General features: G+C 43.1%; 1 protein-coding gene across 1 annotated transcript in view; it reads left to right on the top strand.

Annotated features, from left to right (window-relative positions):
• man1a1 (mannosidase, alpha, class 1A, member 1) overlaps positions 1-26,553 on the top strand; it is a 76,111-nt gene that overhangs the window by 29,375 nt on the left and 20,183 nt on the right. Inside the window, exons 4-6 of the mRNA XM_019882751.1 lie at positions 9,867-9,963; positions 16,968-17,083; positions 19,829-19,909. Coding sequence (XP_019738310.1) covers positions 9,867-9,963; positions 16,968-17,083; positions 19,829-19,909 — 294 coding nt within the window. The remainder of the gene's footprint in view (positions 1-9,866; positions 9,964-16,967; positions 17,084-19,828; positions 19,910-26,553) is intronic.

The following is a 26,553-nucleotide window of genomic DNA, read 5'->3' as shown; positions in this document are numbered from 1 at the left end:
TTTTTTTTTTCCCCCCCCCCCCCCTCGCAATTAGCCCAGTGATTTATTAAAGTTGAAAATGTAATTGCGCGATCAGCAAACAATGCGAGTTAGCCACCGGGCGTGAACGCAACGCGACGGCGAGCTTTGAAAAGCGGCAGCGCAGTCAGACTTTGCGTGTTATCAGCAATTCGAAAATGCACCCGGGGGGGGCGGAGAATGAAACTCGTTGAAAATTTCCATCCCTTTGATATATATTAAATATCTCAACCATAATTACACAACACAGTGATTCTTTACATTCCTTTTTTTGTTTCAATATATTCAAAGCCGCTGTTACGCTATCGTATTTCTTGAGCTAATAAAACGAGACTCATCTTTAACATGAGCTCAAAATGTAATTGCGCGATCAGCAAACAATGCGAGTTAGCCACCGGGCGTGAACGCAACGCGACGGCGAGCTTTGAAAAGCGGCAGCGCAGTCAGACTTTGCGTGTTATCAGCAATTCGAAAATGCACCCAGGGGGGGCGGAGAATGAAACTCGTTGAAAATTTCCATCCCTTTGATTTATATTAAATATCTCAACCGTAATTACACAACACGGTGATTCTTTACATTCCTTTTTTTTGTTTCAATATATTCAAAGCCGCTCTTACGCTATCGTATTTCTTGAGCTAATAAAACGAGACTCATCTTTAACATGAGCTCAGAGCCCCCCCGGCTGTGCTGACGGTCTGTGCTGTTGCAACAGACCGCTGGAAAAACCGGTATTCTTTGTATTTTTCCAAATGAAGATACTGGACTGAAACGCGAACGGACTGAGCCTCCCGTGAACCGCAAAGTTCGAACAACAGTCGGAACCGCCGTCACCACACGGGCTATTTTCCCTCCTTCACATTTCTCGACAAGAATCATGTTTCCGCCAGGTAACGAAAACTTGTTGAAATTAGTTCAGGGCTTCAGGCTGCACTGCCATTCAACACTGATTTAGAAACAACGGCAAGGGAAAATGCAGCTTCATGTTTACCGCAGTCCAAAATTAATTTAAAAAAACCTATTATATGGAATGCAAAGGGAATTGATTGAAGTGATGTAATCCTTATATCTGTCAACAACAATCGTGCTTCTGTCAGATCAGCTTGTTTTATTAGCTTGCAGCCCTCAGGCTGGGTTGTGGTGGGAAGAGGTTTCCATGCGGTCTATGAATGCCAAAGATCAAGTTGGAGTCGCATTTCAGCATAGTTTGTTTCACTTTAACGCGGCCAAGATGATAATTAGGCGCTTGAGTGGCGTTTCTGTGTTCTTTAGCGTCGGATTCCGACAGTTCAGGGGCGCTGACGGCACAAACCCCCACATGAAAGCGCTCGCGGCATTCAAGGGGTTGACTTCTCTTTGCCCCCCCCCACCCCGTGCCGCCTGCCTCCATGCGAAAGCCAGACTTGACCCGATGTGTCATCTGCCTGCTTCGACTTCTCCTTCCTCCTTTGAGATGCGCTGTTTTGTTGTTTTCTTTTCTCGCTCCCTTTTCTCGATACATTGTTGTGGCATGCCCGCTTACCACAGAAGTAGAAAAAGTGCATCCGGCTGAATTATTGAGGAAGTCGGTCAAACGCAGCCACATAGAGGCGGTTCGGAATTTGTGTGTGTATAATTGATGCCGAGGAATGATTCACAGTCCTATACTGCTGGTCCACTCATCGACATCAATATGAATTGGGTGTATGTATAGTGCCATAAAAAGTCTACACACCCCTGTTCAGATATCGTATTTTCTGCACTGTAAGGCGCTTCGGATTAGAAGGCGCACCTTGAATGAATGGCTTATTTCCGTTTTCATATATCAGGCGCATAGAATAGAAGCTACAGTAGTGGCTGCGGTTGCGCTATGCATCCACCAGATGGAGCTACACCAAAGGGGATACAATAGCTTTTTTAAAATGAAGCCTCATATAGAGGCGCATCGGATTATAGGGTGCACTGTCAAAATTGAATGCCTTTAGGTGCGCCTTATAATGTGGAAAATACGGTACCAGGATTGTGTGAGCTCCATTCCTGTAATATGACAACCACTGTACATAAATCCGTGTATATGCATACTGTAGACAGTCTTCACTCGCAGAGCGATATGATTCATATTCTTGAGAAGTTTAAAACATGCGAATTACCTCAATACGCCCTTAAAATTCGATTGAAACACAAATGGCCAAATTAAACAGATGCGACCGGCATGCAAATGTGGAAATAATGACGACCTCGCCAGTATTTAGTGACTCATACGTTTAGGCATAAAGTTGGCGAAATATTACTTTTTTGAATGCGTGTCTTAATTAGTCGGGAGTGGAGCGAATCTAATTCCGTCCACGCGGAGATGTGGCATAATGACTCTATTATCACACTTTTAACTGTCAGTCCCCATAAAATAATAGACAGTGGATAAAGCGAGGTGCTGGTGCGTAAAATTGAAAGTTAAAAAAAAATTAAAAAGTGTGTGCCGTGTTCCAGTGTGTGTTTTGACAATGGGACAAAGCTCACAGCCTTGACTGACTGATGATGTAAGCGTATTGATCTCGTGTTTAAGTGACTGGATCAGCAAACAGTGGCAGAGTTAATGATGGGTCAACCGGAGCTGATATCCGAGCTGCTGTCACTGAGCGCAAACCGTTGAGGGTTTGGGACGAGCCATTTGCTACTTTTCAGTAATTCATCCTCCATGTCAAAGCGTCAACACTCACGATTATTGTGGTTTGTCACCAAATTAAACTGCACAATTTTTCAAGTCTGCATGGAGGGGATCTGAAAGTTTGACTACAATGTCTGCTAGCTTAATGCTAACATCCGATACAAAAGACCACACATAGGCTAACGGGAATTAGCATTGACTGAAACCTCGAAGCAAATATTTGAATTTTAGCATCATGACTTAATATACAAATAATATAACACAAAATATTCCGGCCACATCTCATCCTGAACTTGTCACCTATTCATTGAAGTAAAGACTGATGCTCCGTGTATTTTCGTTCATTCATTATCCGAGTGGGCGATGAGGTCAAGCCAAGAATGGTGGGTGTAATGGAGGCAGAGAGTCGGGGGGTGGGGGGGTGGGGGGAGCAATCAATGCATCTTTTACAGAGTCTTCATTACTTTGCCTTTTGTCAAGTGGCCAGGTCAAATCCAATTGGTCTGCCTCCTGCGTGCCGGACAAAGTTCACGTCAATACTTGAGTGTCTGTGGTCTGATACTGTAACGCAAAGCGATACACACACAAATGTATGAGGTTTGCTTGTTCAAACAAAGGTTACAGATAATCACTTAACTGCCATGGATATTTGTATTAATCCACGAGAATTCAACTGTTTCCTGCCACTGTCGTACATACCGTATTTGTCAAGTCATTTTTTTTTTAACAGGTAGGCATGGAAGAGGCTTTTGCCCAGGTTGTTGATGAAATTCTTTTTTCTCAGCTGCTGTTAATGACTCACATATCCCTGTAGGTGGCGGTCTTGCATCTCTTTGGATTTGAGCTGTGCACAGATTTTGAGTAGAAGATAAAGATCGGGCACTGAATCACGGCACTTCACGTCGATTATGACGGAGACAAACGCCGGCACGTTGGAAAAAGTCACGGTTTTGCTTGACATGTTTCTTTTCAAAATTTCTCTGCTTTTTTGCTCAGCGTTTGTGGGTCTCGAAAGATCAGTCAGAATGCGCCAAAAGACGCGAAACTCTGCTTTCACAATGCCCGGCGTTGAATGAGTGAAATTTGACATCGAATAGTACATCATCATGATCTTTATGCTTGCTGGCCGGATTAAAGAACTTTGTTGGGCCACGCTTTAGCCACCACTGCGCGAACTTTATTAGCCAACGAAAGCTTACGAAGTAGGAACTAGAATATGAAGTCACTCATATAAACGTTGGTCATCCCTCGTAGGGACGTTAATCCAATTCCTGTGTGCCTGTGATGCACATTAAAAACCACTAAAATGGCCACTCTGGCTCCCCCTTCTGGATGGCACCCAGACATCTGTGTTGAGCATTTATTGTAACATCTTAAGTAGCGCAATCATCGTGCCTCCGCCGACGTCTCGGTAACTGCCACAAGTTGTTTTGTTTTTCTCTTTTCCCTCACTGATGTATGGGTTTATTTCATCCTGCCCGCCGTTCTTCTTCTCTTCCTCGTCTTCCCCCCCAGACAGCCATCAGCGGATATCGATCACCGTGTAAACGTCGCGGCGCAGGTATCGCCTCGGCCCCGTGTCGATGCCGTTATCCGCATCATTAAACCGCAATCAGACGGTTGGGATTTGAATGGTTTTGCACCCGCCGCCGTCGCGGCCACCGCAGGATTGGCTCGTTAGAAGGTATCGCAAAATCGGACTTTGGGAAAGACGTAATAGTATCCTCTCGACGAAGATTGTATCTCGTAGGAGGTGTTGAGAGTGACAAGTCGCCGTGAAGTCGAGTGAAAGAGGAGACTGAACGGAACGGGCGATTCCAACCATTTTTTTTTCAATTGGTCGTATTAGGCAATGCGAGGTTACTTGGATTTCTTTTGTTAGATTTTTTTTTTCCTTCTGCTCACCTTGAAAATGTTCGATAAATACAGTTGTGTGGTTGTCATAGTACTTAGACGGAGTTTGTGCTAAGCCATTAATCTTTCACAGTGGTCACGACGCTAATGGATCTTGAATTATTATTCTTTTTTTTTCTTTTTTTTCCTCTGGATCTTTTATTTCCGCGCTGCTTGCGCTTCAACTTGGCCCCATGTACGAGTGTGCTTGTCACAAATTGTGCTCCCGGCACACTGAGCAAGTACTCGGGCGTGCTACCACCTGTGTGACCCTTCTATCTGCGCTTCTGTAAAGTGTAATTATACAGGGGAAAGACCGGCAGGGGAGTGATTTGCATATGGCACCACGATGGCTAATGCGCACAGGTGCTTGAATGATTCAAAAAAGAAGGTTCCTCAGATGGCGAACGGGGGGGTTTCCCGGCGAATTAGAGGCCATTTGTGCTGGCAGCATACACGCAATGCCGTACTGGGAAAATGAGTGATTGATTTTTATCAATCGCGTGAATGTGACATTTATCGTCTTTTTTTTCTTTTTTATTTTAACGGAGCATCAAGCTGTCTCCTAGTTCTTCTGACTTCACACTGTAAGCGTCTTGTGGAGTTTAATGATGCAACAAGAGGGAGGTTTTTTTTTGGGGGGGGGGGGATTATTTTTCTGTTAACCAGCTCGATCAAAGGGAATCTTTTAATGCACGCTTCCAAGTTCTCAGCATGCATCGGCCTGTGATGGGCTTGCACGGACACGAAAATGTTTAGTGTGCAACATCAACATGATGTTATATTTGAATTTGGAAAAAACAAAAAAAATTACGGTTTGACAGCCATCGTTGGTGCCAGTTTCTTATTAACCCTGTCATGCACCCTGACAAGCTGTCCACTGTTGTAACCGTTGTCCCCGAAAGTCAAAAATTGGCCCAGAATTGTTCAATGGGTTCGACTATATCAGTCAAAACTTTTTCGTTGGTGTTGGTCGATTGGTTCTTTGGTAAATTTGCAATTCATGACTTTGCTAGTTAGCATCCGTACAGCTTCCTCGTTGGTTAGCGCATGTGCGAGAGAAGATTGTATGTACTGTCACTCCGTATTTTGAAATACTTAATATACTTTTTGTTACCAATAACTGTTCAACAAGTGTTACAAATTACGCTTTTGTTTCATGGACAGTCAAGTATTAGTACTGTCAGGGGGGATTGTTGGGGGTATTTATTGGTAGTCCTAGCGGAATGCTGCGTTATGCTACATTAAGCCTCGTTAGTCGCATGTTTTCTCCCTCGAGCCAAAATGAGCGAGGATTCAGTAGCAAGCGTCCAGATTATTGGAACGAGAGTCGAAAAACAGGGTCAGTTGCCCTTCAACCTTTGCGCAGCGGGTTAATGATCTGCCATTGTGGCCGTGTGCGCTTGTTTGTGCTGCACAAGCAGTGCCAAATCACGGTGAGCCAACCTCGAGCTTGGCCTTTTCCCGAGAGAACCAGAAGTGGACCTCACTCGGTGTTGGCCACCAGGTCGGGCTCCTTTCTGGGGCCGGATCGGACTTGAATGTACTTAAACCCGGTGTGGCGTTGGTGCCGAGCAACTTGGCACCTTTTTAGAGTGTAGCCAATTAGCTTGTCTGAAATAGCAGCGGATCCAAATCGCTGTGGTCAACCTGGAGAATCCTGAGCCGGTAATCCAATTAGCGCCAACGTGTCGGCACGCCGACTGTGAACCCGTTAACACGCAGAAGCGTTTAGCTGCGCCAGCTTTCAATTTGAGTCTTGCGATTCATTTTCAAATATTTGAGTCACGGTTTGCTAGATTTGCCTAACTTAGGTTTTTCTCGACAGATGACCTGAATGAGTCGAAAATGACTTGAGTCAAACTGTCGCCTAAACGAAGCTTTTGGGACATGTACAGGCAATGTTGAAAAAGATTTGGCAAGAACAGTATAGTCTGGTGCGAGCAGTGTGATTTAAAAAAAAAAAAAAAAAAAAATGCGCTATGCTAAAATGGCTCCTCTGAACCCCTTGAAGAGTGCAAGTGGTTCAAACTTTGTTTTACTCAATATAAGTCATACTTTTGGTGACATTTTTCTCCAAATTGTCCAAATTCTGGTATTGAATTATTGACCAGGATAACGGGAAAGCCACACAATTGACTTGGCTCGTAAAATTTTATTGTGGGTCGGGTGCTTGAGCCAAAAATGACCTTAAAATACGATCTCGATGACATCCGTTGTTGGTTCTGCCTCTTCCCTGCATTTTTTTAAATTTTATTTTTTTTTGTAACATCACTGTCCCTGCGACAGGAAGTGCGCGAGCCTGCTAGTCAACATTTTGATGCTTATCAGTTGGGCCGCGGCGGAGGCCCCCCCCCCCCCCCCCCCTTTTCTCTGTTGCGCTTTTGAACAGAGGAATTTCTGTGTAGGTGTCTGCCAGCTGTATTTTGGCTTCGAGCTGTCACCCTTCAGAATATCCTCGGCTAATTTGCGGACGTGCTCCGTACGTGGCGGCTGAAGCGATCCCGAGGGAGCTCGCCGCTCTCGACCCTCCTCCTCGTGTTGAGGAGCTGTAATTAGCAGCCTCGCTAGCTTTAATTAACGGGCTTAAGATGGGAGGACACCATCTCTGGCTGCTTAGCTGACATGTGGGGGAGACATTCGCCCCCATTCGATGCATATCAAATAAAGACGGTTTTAACGTGCGCAATCATCGCCGCTGGACACAATATGTCCACATTTGGTCAATTGCATCCTTTTTCACAAATCAAGACTTTTGCCCAATCCGCACCTGGAGCTATTATGTTTTTTTTTTTTTTTTTTTAAACAAATGAGTGGCCAAAGTCAAGTTTTGAAAATGCCTTGGCCCTCTTACGATGCGACGTTAACGGCTCAACAGAAATGAAATTTTCCCATGGGCTTACATCTTTGAGGAAGCAAGACTCGCTCGCACAGTTCTCCAAATTATACGCTGAGTGTGCTTGCTTCGAGATGCTTATTTGTTACTTCCACTTAGTTCACTGTAAAAGTGACACATAAAACAAGAAACTGAAACGTGGAATATTTAAATGTCAAACTATTTACTTAAACCATATGATTTTGTTTAAAAAAAAAAAGTTTGCTAGCGTAATGCTAACATACAATGTCGAATGCCATAGGCGTCGAACAAAAATTCTGATTATTACGGGAATATAAACCTTCAAATACATACACACACACAACACCAAAAAAATCACAACTACGATATATTGGGGCTTCATTGTAAATATGTCTCCGCATATAGCGAGATAACAATCAGCGAACGGGGATGGGTGTTAGCTGTTAGCGCCTCTCCTTGGCGTGTGAAATCAGAGCCCATTCAGCCGACATGATGCAAGGAATTTTTGCGCCGGTGGGACCAATCTTTTTTCTTCTTCTTCTCCGTCAAACGTGTGCTTTACTGATGAGCCGTGGGATTGCGTTGATTCATGTGATTTTTTTTTTTTTTTTTAAACTAATGATTCTGCGAGATAATGAGCAGACATGCCTTAGCATCATGTTAATTTTCTATTTGAAACAACCAATTTTGCATCAGTTAATGTCATTCAAAAACGAAACGAGCCAACTTTCAGTGGTGGGACTTGTACATATATTGTATGTGTTTTGTCTCCATTTGAGTGTTTGTTAATTTTGCCCCCTTATTTATATATAGTTTAAAAAAATTAACCTTGAATCTTGACATTATAATCCATTATTGTTGTTCAGTAGGCCCTCTGCAAAGTGTCATCCATAATAAGGATGGGCGACAACTGATAGCAGCTATCGGTATCGGGCGTTACCAGCCTTTTTTTCAAGATAATGAGCTCGCAAAGGCTGCCGATACAAGTACACTAATGTATTTTAGCACATTATTATCCTGGCTTCATACCTTTCCGTTCTCTTCAAATCACTTCATCGAAGTGCTGAGAATGGATATTTCCCCGCATCATCCCATCAATCGTTTGAGTCGTCGCATACAAATCGATTTTTGCATCATACCAATGCAAAATGCGCACGTACCAAATACAAACGACGCAAATGGTGATTGTATTCCGGGCGCTTGACTTGCTGTGTGCTGTTGACAAACACTTCCTTGTGGTTTACTATGTCGCTTTATGAAATTTTGAAGTGGGGGCCTCGTAAGCGTGTCATCTAGCGATATTATTGTCGGCGAAGCTCTCCTGAGCGCCTCCTTATCTTGGCTTGTGCAGCCACCGTGTGACAGGTGAGGAGCTAGCCGAGCTGAAAATGAGATTTTCTAAGCCGCTTGGCCGCCTGATTGACTGACTGTCTGACTGCCTGGCTGACTCATTCACCAACCGATTCACTGACTGAGCAGGTGTCTGACCGATAGAAGGACCCGCGGGTCCGACCGGTGTCTCGCCCTGGCCAGTTCATTAACAGCCACTGTAACAAGTTGTTTGCGACCGGAGTAGGAGGCGAAGGAGGAGGCTTGAAGGCTTTTAGCGCATGGACGCTGTTCAAACCGAGATTCGTGCGCGAGAATTTTCGAGTCCCACCAAATAAAGAGATGATTCCTAGCGGGGAATGATGGGCTCGTTGCATTGGAGTTGCGTATGGAGCTGGGTGGTTGCTTGGATTTTTTTTTTTTTCTTGTAATGCCCAGTTCAACTGAATACTCTGCCAGAAATGAAAAGTCGCGTTTGAATTGGCCATTTTGAGGAGAATGTCTTCGATTTATTTATTTTTATTTTTTTTTTAGCTTTGCCACAGAAATAAATCACCTTGATTTGAGCAGTTCTATCAATTTTCGGGATTCATCCCTTCCGGAAAATCAAACTCTCATCGAATCCAAAGTGATACATTTCCATAGGAGAAGTATGTAAAAAGTGTTCCAGACAACCACAAATGTGAAGAAAAAAATACATTTTATAGAGAATATCTGTTGCTTTACGAAAACAGTCAATGTACAAAAAAAAATGAGACAATGTTTTTGATTTGTTGTATACATTAGATTAAAAATAAGCATCTGGAAAATGTCTCTACACGACACAGGAGTAAAATTGTCACAAACGCGGCACAGTTTTTTTTGTCATCAATGGCAAAGCTGTCATGTGCATGCCAGGCCACTAGTTGGCAACCTAACAGACTATAAGCACTTAGATTGTTATACATTTATCCTGAAAATTTTTTTTTAAATTGTATTATTTAGTGTGTAACATCCAGATTTTTTTTTCTGTTCCAAAATCCTCAGATGTCAAATGGGCCCCCCCCCCCCCAAAAAATCTCTGCACATATCTTCAACTCATGCCTCCGTTGTCTGTGTCTCCCCCCTTCTCCCCCTTTTCCTGACAGATGATGAAACACGCGTGGGACAGCTACCGACGCTACGCCTGGGGTTCCAATGAGCTCCGGCCCATCTCCAAGCAAGGCCACTCCAGCAACCTGTTTGGTCAGTGCACACACACACCCACACAACAAACACACAGTCAGGATTGCTTTGCCGTCACTGGCACCGGCCACCTTGGCCTTTAGATTAGCTCTCATTGGTTGTCATTTGGAACCATCCATCTATGGCCGCCGTTAAATGTCAGACTTATCATATATTCATATTTTGCGGGGGGGGTGTGAGCTGTCGACGCCTGGCTAATGAGCAGTGCGTGTGTGTGTGTCAGTTGGTCAGTCTTTAGGTCTTTTAGTCTTTGAGTCTCTCTAAAACTAGAAAGACTGAGTCGGTCTGTCGCTCGGCTGGTCCATCTGTCTCGCCGTCTGTCTAAAAAAGAATGTTCATCAGAGCTCTTTCATTCGGTCTGTCGAGTTATTGGACTGTTGGTCTAGTCAGTCGGTCTGTCTGCGAGTCTTTCGGTCGGTCTGTTGGACTGTCGGCCCGTCCGTTGATATTGTCGGTCAGTCGTTCAGTCTGTTTCAAAAAACACACACACAAACAAAACAATTGCCTTTCTGTTGGTCAGTCTGTTGGCCTGTCTGGGCTTTATTATTATTATTATTATTACTTTTTGTCTATCCTTCTGTCAGTTGCTTTTCCAAAGAAAGACTGTCCGTTGTTCTGTTGATCTATCAAAAAGGCTCTCAGCTCTTGTCTGTGCGTTTTCATTTCCCGTTTCCCAACGACAATGGAATGTCATGTGCATTGATGGGGCTAACTGAGAGGCACACACCTCTAGCTCAAATATTGTTTGACACTGTTAAAGAATCATATTAATAGCAGGGGTGGAGTTTGTTCAAAGCATTTGATTCATGCGCCCTCCTTGCCGTCAGTTGTCGGATTGCGCTTTTCATCCCGCGTTGAAACTCCTCTCGCGGCTGCGTGCGCGGCATTTTGTGGCTTGTCAGCAGGCTTCTATAAATACACTTTGAACACCCTCAACGCGCCACAAATGAGGCACAATTGTCTCTTGGGATGTTGCGCTATAGATTATTGTCTGTGTAACTGGTGTACGGTAACGTGGCCGCCATCCCGACAAGCGCAATAATCAACATGCAGAGGAATGGGGAGGGGGGGGAAAGTGAAGTTAAAAACTTATTAAAAAAAATATTGAGAAAAATGTGTGGCACAAAAATGCAAAAAGACAATAAAAACATATATATAATATTGTTGTTGTTGGTAAACAAAGTGCAACTGCATCATCTATTAAACATCTCCCGGCTCTTTATTTTATTTATAAATTTTTTTTCAGAACAAATCCAAGCCATGCTGTAATATTTCCTGCATTGTCCTGTCGTTTGTTGACGCCTAAAGGACGTGCAGGAGAATGATGGGAATCCTTCCCTCGATTCGTCAGACACCCAGAGGCATTTTATGTGTTTATTTTTTGACCCACCCTTCTTTCTCTCGCCTTGGTGAACATGTCACAGCGGCTATGTTTTTTGTTTTTTGGGTTTTTTTTCCCGCCAAAGGTCTTTGGGGTGGAGTCGCTCGCCGCTGCGAAACAAAACAGCAACCTCGTGTCGATGAATCTGATTCATTTCTCATCCGCCTTAACCGCGGAGCTGCGAGGCTGCAAGGTCAAAACGTGGAGTAAGGCAAATGTGGCGCGTTTTAGCTGCGTTGACGAAAATGTGCAACGCAAATATGCAAATTCATCTGTGGTGAGGAAAAAAAAATAATTAAAAAGTCAGAGATTCTTCAAAAGGTGGGGGGGGGGGGATCCAAGCCTCAAGGTGTAATTCAAAAGCATCCTTCAAATGGAGATTTTGAAAAATTGTGATAACACGATTTATTCCCCTTTGCAATACATTCCAGCTTCACCTACAAAAAAACATTTGTGTTTCTAATCTGAAAAATGGCATACCATAATGTTGTGCTTTTTAAAAACATACAGTAATGACAAAGAATAAGGCAGTTTTTGTCACACTTTGCTTCAATTCAATGGACGTGTTGCTCCGTCATTCGACACATTAGTCTTCGCAGAGGATAAAGAATATATGATCGAGAGTATGCATAGATGCTATTCGTTAGCCCATGTCTATTTCCCGTTATGTGTTAGCAGGATAGCAGGTAACGTACGTATTCCACTGGCGTCCGCATACGCAGCAATTGGTCTCTTAGTCAGCGGTGGCCAATGTAGTTGTCAAGTTGACGTCAGTAAACAAGTCAAACGTCATTTTTGGATGTCAGTGTTTGAGATGGCACGCTCGTGTGTACCTCTGCTGCTTCCAGCGGAAAATCCTTCATCATCGTTTTTTTTTTAATCTCATCCTCAGAGACACATGCACACACATAATCATCCAATGTTGGAGAAAACATTTTTTCCCCCCTCCAGTATACCCAAACAAGTCATTTATCGGGTTATGTTATGTGACATTGAATCTGGGGCTGCAGCCTCCGCTCGGCCGCGCCATTGTGCGTCTGAATCCGATATTCAATGCGGGTAATTGAGATAGATGGCGTAATTCCGCCACGGCCTTCCCCTCAGGTTTCCGCGCCAACAGCGACGAGGAGGCTTGAACGAGATGACGGCAACACACAAAACACACACACTCACCGCGTTTATGCCATTATGTACCTTGATTGTGTGCCCACATTAGCCTAATTAATCGACGCGCAAATGAGGTCGGCGGCGATGCGACGTCTTGTTGCTTTTTTTCGAGTAATTGTCCGTGATTAAAAAGAGACGCACGCTTGTTCGCACAGCGCGGTATCGTGTTCGGGACAAGGGATAACGTTCAAACGGGAAGGTTCAGTGTAAAAGATTTATTTCCCCCCCAAAATAGAACCTGTGTGAATGCACTCAATAGGTACGTTAGTAAACGAAATAACAAAATAAACACATTTTCTCTCCTCGGTTTTGAGATCAGAGTGGGATTGAATTCATGTTTACAGTAGCTAGCTAACTAGCTAGCTGCCTCGGCGGTGAGTCGGGAGTATTTTTTTTCACCACTTGCTTCAAAGCTGGCTGCAAACCATTCATTATGTGGGCGTGTTTTGTGTGTTCAGACTTGTTTGCTTATTTAAGGGTTGGAAGACAGCCAAAAAGTCAGCTGCCCTCAATCCTAACTCTGTCAAGTATGCACACACCTTCATGGGATGTTTAAAGGAACATAACACAAGTTTCCCCCCCTGAACTACCTGCACACACCCGAATTTTGGTGTTTGTTTCTGCACCTTTCGAGGTGTGCCCGGCGATGGTCTTGGCCAGGCTTTGAAACCACCTACACCCGTAAAAACTCAACTTTAACCAAAATTTGATAGCTCAAGCCAAAGGGAATTTTGCTTGTTCTTTCAAGGAAGTGCTTAACAGGGTTATTATAGTTTGGGATTTTTTTTTTTTTTCCCATTCTTGCTAGCTAATTATCAGAACAGGTTTGTTAGTTTCTCCCAGGGAGTTTTTTTTCCCCCCCAAAATTGTTTCTTTTAGTTTAGTTTTTATTTGTCTTAGTCCTATTTTGTAATTCTTAAAAAAAAAAGGTCTGTTGTATGCAACCAAAAATATTTAAAAAAACATTTTTAACAATCCACAAATCGCAGCACAGGTCGCCTATTATCTAACAGTCGGCAGAATAACCAAGTTGCCAACTTGCGGAGGAGGTTTGCGGCATCCATTTATTCATATCAGACTGCTAATAAATCCGTTTTAAAAAAGGCCTGTCATAATTTGACAGGGACATACGGTATGTATCTCTTCCAAACCAAACTTGCACTCTCTGCACTCTCGATCCAACCCCGCGTTTCCTTTCAGTGTCAGTTCCACAAAAAAACTGTTGATGCCTGCAGTATGAGGTGGCAAGTGGCGAGGTTAACGCGCCGCTTGCTTTTACGCTTCCTGCCAGCGATCGCTGAACCGTCACTTTCACCCAAAAGCGTCATTGACGACCCCACCCCACCGCCCCAAAAAAATAAATAAATAAACACTCGGAAAGCTGATTTGGGAACGCCAATGAATTGAACACAACGCAGTGCGTCGCTTCTTCTTAATGAGACATTGACTGCTGAGTCAGCACGCCGCACCGGATGCTTTTTATCTATTTTCTTTCTTGTCCGCCAAGGGCTGGAGAGAGGTTAGATGTCTTCATACAACTGCCGTTTGGCAAGTAAGAAAGGGACAATAACAGGAAGTGGAACTGGCACCGTCCAGTTTTGCATCTGTGACTTGCTTCATACCGACTGACTCATTAGGCTGGTTGAGGTTTGTCAGATAGTTCCCGTTTGAATAAATCAGAGGATCAGACAAGACCGGCTTCTTGGTATAAGGGAAAACGGTGTAAGTCAAGAGCATTGCCCATGTTTCGCGAAGATTATATGAAAAAACAAACCCCAAAAAATATTAATCACACAAGACATTAACTCTTTCATGCAAAGGGTTAAATAGTTGCACTTTTCCAGAGCAGTATAACCTCCGTATGGTGTTAACAAAATCCAAGGACAAGTCTTGGAATAAATCTATTCGACGGCACAGTACAAACCACACAATAGAAGGTGAAGGCGGCGGCTCAGCGAAGAGGAAAAAGAAGAAGTCATATCGGGTCATGCGCCGCAAATGCTGAGTGTTTTCAAGATGATCTTTTTTTTTTTTTTTGGAGGGGGAGTGAAGAAGTAGAAAAGGCCATCGCGGATCCATTCACATTTTCGTGTGACGTGCGGTTCTGGGTTTACTTTTGGCATTGTGCGGAGAAAAGGCAATGTTAGAACAAGGGCCAAGACCAACGTTGAGATTGCACTTTATTTTCTCGTGGAGAAAATGCTTTGAGCTTTGTTTGTATACGGATTACGTAAGCGCCGCAGGAATAATTTAATTGTCCCGTGAACCCCTTGTAAATTGCGGGGGACATATTCCAAACCCCCCCCAGCGGGTTAGAGTGAGTGGATTAAAAACAAAATGCCTTTAAGCTTCTTAAAACACTCTTTTTCAAATATTCTTTGGCGTTGACTCTAACGGAAGGATTTAACCGGATGCGCAAAAAGAAAAAAAAAATGTGCACAGAATGGTCAAAAGATGATTGATACATTTAAGTAGATCAAACTAGAACAGTTGAATAGTAAATATTATAAAAGCAAAAACGTGTGGAATTAATTGTTTTTGAAAATTGTACTGACCAGCATTAGTCAACTTTGGGTGGCCCGACATCAGTTACGAAGTTTTGTGTAACCCTGCCGCCGTATATCCGTGACCGCATTTTTTTTTTTTTTATACTAATGCCTTGATGCCTAATTTACTTTCACATCCCTGCCATGAACCGCAGTTGAGTTTCGCAAAAGCTGTAATCGACGCCACCGTCGCAAAGGTCCTCCCGAGATTCTTTTACCCTTCAAGTCAAACGTAACGATTGTTTTTGTCTGTGCGTGTGGGTGTGTTTGTTTCCTTTTTACACGCAACAAAAGTGTTGTCATCCCGAGGTGCACCGGCAAAACAAGCGCTGAATACAAAGACGGCAAGGTGGGGAATTGTAGCTGGCATTGTACTCTCAAAAAAAAAAAAAAAAGGAATAAATCAGCAGAAACACAAAAAAGAAGAAAATCTGTGACCTTGCAAAATCAGCATTGCTACAATTTTGTGTAGAATCATTCAAGCCTTTTGTCAGGGGCAAGAGAGGGAAACACACACACACACACACACACACACACACACACACACACACACACACACACACAAACACAAAAAGAAAAGGACAATATTAGTATTCAGGTCACTGTCTGAGCCATCTGTATCACACTCATGGACACTCAGCGCCAAACAGGAGGAGCATTGAGAGGGAAGGAAAGGGGCGTGACACGACAATAGACATGGAAGGGGGGGAAAAAAAGGCTTTTCGCCTCCAGAGACTTCCACAGAGGTGGAAAGAAGGACGAGTCGCCGGCACGCCGTTGTCGGAACCGAAGCTGGTGATGGCATAATCACGAGGGCACGTCGGGCTCTCACTCATCAGTACATATGTACCGATCCACCACTTGCCATTTTTTTTTGTTTGTTTTTTTTTTTTGGTGCGATAATTTCTTGCTAAGATGGTCCAAGTTGAAAAAGCCAGTGTTATCAAGTGCGATCAACTTTTGACAAATATTTTGAAACTTGTTAGACAGTCTTTGAAAAGTTTCAAATATTTTGATGAAGTTATGCCAAAAATTGGCCTTTTTTTTTTTTTAAACACAATTTTGATCAATTTTATGCAGTTATGACAATTTTGACAACGTTGGGAGAGGTTTTGATGAATTTCAGATGATTGAGGGAAAAGGCAGGGTAGCCTGGTGGTCGAGTGGTTAGCGCGTCAACCTCATGGGTTCGATTCCAGCTCCGGCCTTCCTTTGTGGAGTTTGCATGTTCTCCCCGTGCCTGTGTGGGTTTTCTCCGGGTACTCTGATTTCCTCCCGCATTCCAAAAACATGCATGGCAGGCTGATTAACACTCTAGATCGTCCCTAGGTGTGAGTGTGAGCGCAGATGGTCATTTGTCTCTGCGTGCCCTGTGATTGGCTGGCAACCGGTTCAGGGTGTCCCCCGCCTACTGCCTGAAGACGACTGGGATAGACTCCAATACCACCTGCGACCCTTGTGAGGCAATAGCGGATTGGAAAATGGGTGGATGGATGGATGAGGGAAAAGGCTTGTGATTTTTGTCGACTTTTTCGTAGGCCTATATGAGAAAAATACATTTTAAATTTAACTCATAAAAGTGTATTGAAAAGCTAAAGAAGGAACAAAAAATACCTTTTGATAAATGTTTTCATATTTTATTTACAAATTGTAATTATTTCCAACAATTTTGGGAAAAAAAAACATTTTGGACAGAAAGTTACGCAATTTCTGGTAATGTTGGCACATTTTTGAAATATTTTGACATTATGATTTTCAAACACAGGCAGTTACGATCAATATCTGACACATTTTACAAATGTCAAAAAATGTGGACTGAAAACCATCATTGATTATTTCTATTGCTTTTCATTTCAGTTTTGAATGCAAACGACTTGATTCAGTAATTTGGTTGCATTTTTGTCTTCCAGGAAGCATCAAAGGCGCAACCATCGTGGACGCTTTGGATACGCTCTACATCATGGAAATGTTTGAAGACTTTGACGCCGCCACCGAGTGGGTGGAGAAGAACCTGGACTTCAACGTGGTGAGCCGACTTCACATTTGGTCTTGTCGTTTCCAAATATGAACATTTCCTCAGTGCCGTAAAAGTAGTCTGACAATTTCATCATTTATCATGAGTGAAATGATTAAACGTATCAGTCTCAGCACAATATTGCCAGCGGTAAAACATGTCTGCGATCGTGCTCATGGGAGTTGGCACAAGTCAAAAACATTCGTTATGGCTGCGCAATCGAACGCCAGCCAAAGCAATAACGATTCAAAGGAGTCGTACGTGTGTGCGCAAATGTGTGGGGTCGGGCGTGAGCGTGTGTATGTGAGTGCAAAAGTGATAGCGAGTGATGTTGATTCCATGCGTGTGTGTGTGTTTATTATGCCGATCAAGTAAATAGAGTTAGCAAAAGGTTATGTCCATAATTCACTCAATAAATTCCGGAATCATCGATCTGAGCTGAGCGAAGGCACCTTGAAAAGGCCTCACTTTCATTTACATGCCTAATGAACATCCAACGGCTCCAGACGGCGTTCGGTCCGAGTGTTGTCGTTTTTTTGGGGCGCAAAGCAGGCGAGGAACCGACCGATGCCCGACTGAGCGAGAATGCGAAAGTAGCAAATAATTCACCGCCAGCTCTCAGCGCAAATGAAGACAGAGAACGGCCTCACCTGAATGCTAAACAGAAGCACGCCGCAGTCCGGAGAGCTTTGTTATTTGCTAACCGCCCACTGTGTAATGCGCACTCATAAGAAACCAATGTGAATGGTATTTCCCTGAACAGATAATATTTTTGATTATTGTTGGGACTACAATGACATTGGGCTTCATATTTATTCATTTGGACCCGAGCGCCAAGCCTGGAATCAGTTCTTCTTCAGACAAATTAATTGCATTTTGAGGACGGCGCTCAAAGTGCACCAAAAAAATGAAATTAAATTTACGTTTTGTGTGTTCTGGCGGAAATGATTTTTAGTGTAATTTACATAATCCCTGAAGGTTAAGATGATAAAATAAAATGAGAAAACCTTTATTTGTCTCACAATGGAGAAATTCCCAATTTACAGATAGATAGACAACGGGTATCCTAAATACCTGGAAAACACAAAATTTAAAGGTTTTTATTTTTATTTATTTATTTTTTTTGTGAGCGTAAATGAATCTGCATGTACTTAACTTCGTGGCTGACCTGTTCCTTCTGGACTGAAGTATGATTAACAAAATAGGCATACTCAAGCTAACCTAATTATTTTTACTCGTTCCGCTTGTTCCAGCTGCAACTGTGGTAAAAAGCTATATAAATACTGACATGGAAAAAAAAAAAACAACAACAAAAACACACTGACCTTCAATCTTGAAGAGACATGATGCCACGAGGCTTCCGCAGAGTGACGGAAAACATTTTCAACACCTGTCAGACACATCTGAGCATCGAGGGTAAATACTTTTGCTTGGAAATAAGTCACTACTTTAAATTGGTTACGTTGGTACCGATTTCTGAAGTGATATGGAATCGACCCTATTTAGATAGCGACAGGGTCCATGTTGATATTATTGCAATCCGTGAAGAAAAAGTTTGAGCCCCAGGGAGGAAGAAAAAAAAAACTTTCCCGAAGCTAGGAAAAAAAAAAAATCTAATTTGCTCTTTGTTCCAGTATCTTCTCTACTTTTTGGCTGTGCAATTGTGGAAGAAACCATTTCGTATAGTTTTGTTTTGTTTTGTTTAGCGAGGGATTAATTAGCTGCACAATCCAACTTTGCAATCAGCAACTCTGGGAGAAAACATTTAAATTGTTGGCACAGGACAGAGCATACTGTCTTGTCTAATCTGTGTGAGGCAGCAAATAAAGTTGAGTTGGGTAAAGAGCATTTGGCTGTCAGTAAAACACAAAAAAACAGAGCTGCAATGAAGTTGAATTTCACTTCCCACGATATATATCCAGTATTTTTTTTTTTAAGTATTCACAAAAGTGTTGAAATGCCAAGTTTTTGTGAAATCAAATAAGAGCAAAATAAATCACTTCAAAACTTTCACCATTCATGTGACCTTTAGTCTGTACAACTTAATTAAAAAAAAAAAAAGAACTTCACATTTAAAGGACACACGGTAATACCCTAAAATGTCCTTTTCAAACCAATAGAGCAGACTTGCTTTGTCTTTTCGGTCATGACTTTGAGAGGCTTTTTTGTGGGTCTACTCATTATAGATAAAGCTATTTATGAAATGCCGCGTTACGAAGTCAAACTAGCTTCACGGGCTGAATTTTTAAATATTAGTGATCAATTTGGTGGGCGAGTCCTCAAACATCGTCTTATGCTGCGCCCACAAAATTTTCAGATATGACGACCAAATTTTGGGTGTCACGGTGGACGAGTGTTTCGCACGTCTGCCTTACAGTGCAGATGTGCAGGGTTCGATTCCGGCTCTGGCCTTTCTGTGTAGAGTTTGCATGTTGTCCCCGTGCCTGCGTGGGTTTTCTTCGGGTACTCTGGTTTCTTCCCACGTTCCAAAAATATGCATGGCAGGCTGATTGAACACTCAAAATTGTCCCTAGGTGTGAGTGTGAATGTTTTTTTGTTGTTTTTTTTTTTTTGGCTGGCAATCGGTTCAGAGTGTGCCTCGCCTACTGCCCAAAGTCAGCACACCCGCAACCCTTGTGAAGATAAGCGGATCAAAAAATGCCTGGATGGATGGATGGATGACTCCCAAATTTCATGCTGCGAAGCGAACACGGCTGATTCTGTTTTGTCTCTCTTTGGCTTTGCATCCCACCGCAGAATGCCGAAATATCTGTCTTCGAGGTGAACATCCGTTTCGTGGGAGGCCTTCTGTCGGCGTACTATCTGTCCGGCAAAGAGGTAAGAAAGTGCTTACGCGGAGGGCTGCCTTGCCAACAGGGAAAACAAAACGCCAAGAGCTTTTGAAAATGATCACCCCAAAAAAGTTTTCCAAACCATCAGCCAGCCGAGTTGAAATCCACATTTTTGTGTGGCCCAGTTAAAATAATTACTCATTCGTTATAAGTTGTTTTTCCAGTTTGGTCCCTTCGACACCACAAATGTTCACGGGTCACTGTGTGTTTTGCAGGTTTAGTCATTAAAAAAAAAACGTTTTAAATATTAAAATCATATAAATATTGATTTACAGTTTGTGTCATGGAGTTCAAATTATAATTCTTTTCTTTGGTTTTATAAAAAAAAAAACGTTTTAAATATTAAAATCATATAAATATTGATTTACAGTTTGTGTCATGGAGTTCAAATTATAATTCTTTTCTTTGGTTTTATATTAATAGTAAATAGAAATAATAACTCAGGATGCAAACTCGCTAATGAATTAGCTCCTTAACAGTTAGGTGAATGATTGACAGACTACTCGTTTGTAAAAATATTCATTTGATATCCCCTCCCCAAATTTTTTGAACATACCGGTACACAAATTCCCTGGGTCAAAATGACCAATGAAACCTTATTGCAGTTCATGAGAAAGTAAGCGACATGACAAGAGGGTGAAACGAATGTGAGCAAATTTGCTCAGTAACAAGGCTCCGAAAATGACATCAGCGGGGTTTTTCCTGTGATGTTTTCTTTTCTTCTCTTCCCGCTTAATGATATGCTTCTGTTCCTAATTAATTATAACTTTGCGCTACAGAATCAATAGTTCCGCAGCCTGCAAATACCCCCCCTCCCTCACGCCACAGAGCTTCTTCAAACCTCGGGGTATGGTGCGGCTGTTCTCAACAGAAAAATAAAAAAGGAGGCTAACTCGCCAGAGAGTTGACTGCAGCCTTGATTGTCGATGTTGTTCTGCCTTTAAGCCGCGTTTTGTGTATTCGGAGAGCGAGTGAGGCCTTGCTTCGTCTTCGCTTTCATTAGCTGCAAGAGTGTGGGGGGGAACAATTTTCAGGCTCAGTGAGACTGCCGGCGCGTGCGTCAAATTTGCGGGCCAGAAAACCAAAATGTGACCACTGTTTTTGTTTCATTTCTACTTCCCCTTTTCTCATGCAGCACCGCACTGCCCTCAGATTGCACATCTCTGCCTCAGAGTGATCTTGGTCTTGAAAAATACATGACAGTGGGGAAAGATTTACGTAACATTTACCAACCCGCTTGATGCGTCTTGTTTCATTCGGTTTCAGTGTTGGGCGACGTTAACACTCTTTTCCCGGTAGCCGTGGCATCGTTTTCTGGCCGCAAAAAGTTGAGAATCATGATACACACGGAAGCAAAAGCAACACGTATTTGAATAATGGGCGCTCATTTGCATGTTTTTGGTACAAGAGACGGAATTAGTTCTTTACAGAAAAAAATATTATTCAACAGTTTTTGCGTGGCACACGTATGCAAACTTAATATTTATTATTTATCACATAACATCACTTTGAGGAAGCAAAAGGAAGACTCCCTTTGACAAATCCATCAGATGTTTGTGAAAGCTGACATAAAACAAAAGAATTAAACCCTTTCAGGGACAGCGGTTACAACAGTGGACAGTTTATCGTGCTCAGTACCAAAATGTTCAACCTAGCCTTCTGCACTAGCTTAATGCTAACATACCGTAGATCAGTTAACAGGATGTGTTTTTATTCTTCCCTCTATATTAACTCTGAGCAGCTACATTTGTACAATTTGGAATTTGACCAAAATGTTTTGTAAGGGGAGGAAAAAAGGCCTCAGTCTACAAAACTGTGGAAAAGGAACTGCCGCCCAAAGTAGAACATATAGCACTTAAGACTAGCGTCACTTTTTTTTTTTTTTAACTTACAAATGAAGAAAACAGTCCGAGTGTTTTATTCTATTCATGGTTATGACAATCTGTATTTCACGTGCGCAGTATGGTGGTGGGGAAAAAACAGATCAGGTCATCCAAACAGATAAAACAACAGTCGGGGAAGCACAGCCTCACCATGTGGATTTTCCCCACACCTTTCCTGCCAATGTTGTTTTGACCAGACAAACTTGAAATTGCTCTCCTGTAATCTGATGAAGAAGGCCACTTGACTTGGAACACAAGTGAAACAACCGAAAGAAGTGGTTTTCCAAGACAATATGTTAAAATCTGACTTTGTACAGCTAATAAACGTTTTAAGACCTTGGGTTTCCCATTTATTTCCTGTGGGGAAACATTGTATTAGAAAGCAGAACAAATTAGAAGTCGGCGAGTGTCTTTTTCGCAGTTTTGTTGTCTTTTTTGCCCGTTTATTCACGCACATACTGAAAGATGAATAAAACACAACGGCTGCGATGTTATTGCCGATGCGGCTTGTAAAAAGCTCTTTGAGCGCACTCGTAAAAATAACACTCATTGTTCACACAGAATCTAATAAGTCCTCAGAAAAGATGTGGGTGTATACAACAAAATCCCGCCCGCTGTAGAGGAAAATGATATTTAGAAGAGGGAAAAAAAAAGTGCTGTGAAGACTTTAAATTTAGACTTCCAACAACAGCATGTGACCCACATCTGCATGTCGACATCGGCGACGAATGATATTAATAATCATCCTCGTGGTTGAAAAGCCAGGCGGCTTGATTGGCATACAAAAACGAGGACAAAAAGCTCTTGACGGGAATCTGTGCAGGTAGCGGATGATTTGAATGCGTAATGGCCTCACGGTGGGAGCAAACTGTGACACTCGTTATCCCTCCTCAGCACTCGCTCATAAACGTTTTTTTTTTTTTTTTTAATGAGTCAATCAATACGCGGCACTCAAAAGGCATCGCACGCCTCCCTTCTTACGAGTCCACGTCCTCGGCGGCGGCTTGATTGGTGGCCTTCTCCTCCGATGAAGGTCACTCGGCAGAGTGGCTCCAAATGGCAGTTAGCATGCGGCTAACGACTCTGACATACTCACAGAAGTAGCAGAAGAATAAAAGTGGCCGGGCAGATTGAAAGTATTCGGAAGGTCACCGTTGTGCCTGAAGTTGGAACTTATAAAATAAGACTTTCAGGACATTAGCTTAGCCTTTTGCTTAGCTTTCATGCTTGCCCCACAGCTACTGTACATACCAGTATTACTCTTAAGACAGGCATATTTAAGGTCCAAAATGTGAATTGGAATCGACAGCCCTCCTGCTAACGTTGTGGCTCATGAAACACACCATTTTTATCCCTATGGCCAAAGACATGGACTTTTTCTTGAATATTTCTTTTACTTAGCTTAGTCATTAGCAGGGCTACAAATAAATGTCTGTTGTCCTGCTAACGTTGGTCTTGTTTCTGCTCTCCTGTCTCAGTCACCACCAAAGATGTTTAGGATCCAAGTAAACAAATGACTCTTATCAGAGATCTCTACTTTGTTAGCGTAGCCATTAGCAGGCTTGGTCTGACACATGCTGCTAAGGTTTCGGCTTGTTTTTCATCTGATGAAAAAAAAAAGTATTTTCCAAAACCTAAAAGACTAAAAGTCGATCCCTTCACCCATTTTTTAGGCCAATTATTGGGATTGTCTGGCGATCTGGACATTAAGCAGAACAAGGATGACTGTAGCTTCTGTCTTCTTCCAATCCCAATTTTAGATCGCCCCACAAGCTAAGCAACGCTTGCGTGACAGCGCTAACAAGACCATACCGAGGCAATATTTTGCCACCCACTTTGTTTTTTGCACATATTCATCACGCTGTCAAGAAGCGAAAATGCATCAAGGGCCGGAGAGGAAAGATGAGCCCTAAAGTGCACGGAGACAGACAGAAATACCGCCATGTACACAACAGCCACGGCGTGTGGAAAGTACAAATAAGAAGCAATCACCTAAAAACCTTGACGATAGACGGCCCCGCTCTTGGCAAGTGACTGAGATGATGGAGAGAGAGAGGGAGCGACGCGGGAGTGCAGACGTCCTGATAGTCACTGTGATAAAACAGGTTTACAGGAGGGAAGGTAGAAATCAGTGTGGGAAGCGCAGCGACCCAAAAAAAAAAAAATGCTCATAAAATGTGAGTTTATTCCCCCGCAGACGACTGCCATTCAACATTACTTTGGGAAACTACTCAAAAGGAGATATCAGCTTGTTTCGGGGTTCTTTGGAGTGTCACTTTCTTTGTTGGAGAGGGGAAAAAAAAAAAAGAAAATGTTGACATTGACCGTGCAGCCAAAATGGCGGTTGGTCGCGGGAAACAAATGGACTGCGGTGGCATCAAGTTAAGGATGAGGTGAGCACAGGCTCATTTATTAACTCCAGCCGTGTTCAGAAACTATTTACGGGTAACTACGCGTGTTACGACGGTCCGCAACATTTTAACCCTTTCAGGGACAGCGGCTACGACAGGTTACAGGGAAACCTTGAGTGTACATACCACCTCGACTTCAGACTTTCAAAGCCGGCGATAAAATTACTCACCCATTTCATTCATGCCTGGGTTTTCGAGAATTCTTGAAAGTCTTCACAGCACGCTGAAGATCCGTTTTGACCAAATACGATATTTCTTAGATGTCCACAGCCAAAACAGAAATGAGTCTGTTGCTTCTGAATTCAGGTTATGTCATCACTGTCGGAGCGGAATTCTGAAAGGTTTGCCCCCCTAAGTAAGGAAACTGATAAAAAGCAGGACCCATTGTCACATAAAAACGATAACATTTCATATTTTTCATAAAATGCACATTTTGAACCCAAAGAGAGCAGATAGCGGACACAAAAGCCACCCGCTGTGGTGTTGCCGAGCGCGTGGGTCCACCCTACGAGCCGAACCTTCGGACCACCGCCAGCTGAGACACAAACGCATACACACTCAAGGGGAAAGCGCTACAAAGGGGGCCCGATAGATAGCTTCTATCTCCTGTCCTCAGGAAATGCCATTCACTCGCCAGGGGAAATTGGCTTTACTGCCGGGGTGGCAGTGAGGGGAAAAACAGCCTCCTGACGCTCGCCGCCATTGGACACACATACACACTCGCATATGCAGCCAAGTGAGGATTTCTTACCGAAAGCGTGGACAATTAATTTGCTGGATATCTTTCTTAATCTCCTCTCAGCTGGTCATATCTGTCCTTGGCCCACAGAAGGAGTTTGGAGAAAGATTAGGAAGCCAAATGTGGTGCGTCAGGCCAATAGGATGTCACGTTTAGCCCTTCCTCCATGACAACATAGACAGGAAGTGTGTGTGGGGGGGGGGGGGCATGATTCATTTATTTTGACAACTTCTGATGTGCATAACTTGTCCATCGGGGGCAGTATAACGCAGTCGTGAAGAAGACCGTGACAATGCCGCGAGTGAGCAAACCAGCATTCTGAACGTAGCGGCCGCCGGCATCAATTTTCTCCTAATCTTGTTGCCCGAGTGGCCGCAGGCCACTAAGTGAGTTCGCATCCAATCTGCCGTGTGCCCCAAAGAGGACTGAGATTTGGCCTCATCATCAAGCAGGAGGATTAAGAGGCGTAATGCATCTTTCACACCATCCGGCACCGCACATGCTAATTCAAACGTAGCGGCCGCGAGCATCAAGTTGCTGCTAATCTTGTTGTCCGATTGGTTGCAGGCCACGCGGGGAGTTGATATCAAGTTTCGGGATGTAATGAGATCCCACTGAGCCAAAGGCAGACCCCGCGGGGCATGTTATAATCCACTACATGTAAACGACATATGCACCTCCCTTCCCGCATTTGACCGGATCTCATTTTCAGCCTTTCGGCCTTTTCATCTTTAAAAACATAAACATCAAGGAAATGGAAAGAAATAAGAGCCCTATTGAATAGTTTGTTGTATTCCTGTTGTTGTATTTATCATAGGCTGCTCACATTGGGCCGCTTTGTTCTGCGACACGCAACCGGTGATGAACAATATCATTAAAATTAATCGCGTCAACAAAAAACGCTGGCCCCGCGCTGTAAATCAGAGCGACTCTCTATCAATTTGCGCCGCGCAAATAAACACCATCCAGGTAAGAACCATTTGCGTGATTACAAATCCGCTGGCGTCGTTGTAATTCTTTGTTATTGTCACGACAGATTAAATCTATCCTCTTCGGGATAAATAATCACCGGGGAGAGCAGCTCAACGCTGTGTTCGGACTTTTAAATCCAAGCCGCCGTCGCGATGAAATGCCTCTTTTTAATTACCGTAATATATTAGCGCATTCAAGCCGATTGCTATTGACCGTCATCGCTCAAATACATCAGATTGCCGTCATCACATTTTACCCGAACGCTTTAAAATATACATATAAATAATAAAATGACTATTTTATCATTAGGGATAAATTATGGGTACTCACGTTCTTCACAAGTTTTTCACGGCCACCAGTGGTTGGGTTTTACCGGTTTTACTCGACTCAAAACATCTTGACTGTTAAATCTTGATTGTGTGCTACAAACTTGAAGAGTCACAAATGTTAAGTCGCACCGCATCTTATTTGCGCCAACTCCCAAAGCCAGTGGCAACGTGCCTTTTTTTCCAAACTTGCGAAAAAGCATCAGCAGTTTGTGGCCGGTCGTGGGCCTTGTGTCGTAGCGCGGTGGCCCAGAGGCGTTTTGCACTCATTTCCAAGCTGTTCCGGTAAACGCTCCTAC

The sequence above is a fragment of the Hippocampus comes genome, unplaced genomic scaffold, assembly GCF_001891065.2.
Source record: "Hippocampus comes isolate QL1 unplaced genomic scaffold, H_comes_QL1_v1.1 scaffold5, whole genome shotgun sequence".
NCBI classification, from domain to species: domain Eukaryota; kingdom Metazoa; phylum Chordata; class Actinopteri; order Syngnathiformes; family Syngnathidae; genus Hippocampus; species Hippocampus comes.
The sequence above is the reverse complement of the archived record's forward strand: the minus strand, read 5'-3'. Positions and strand labels throughout refer to the sequence as shown.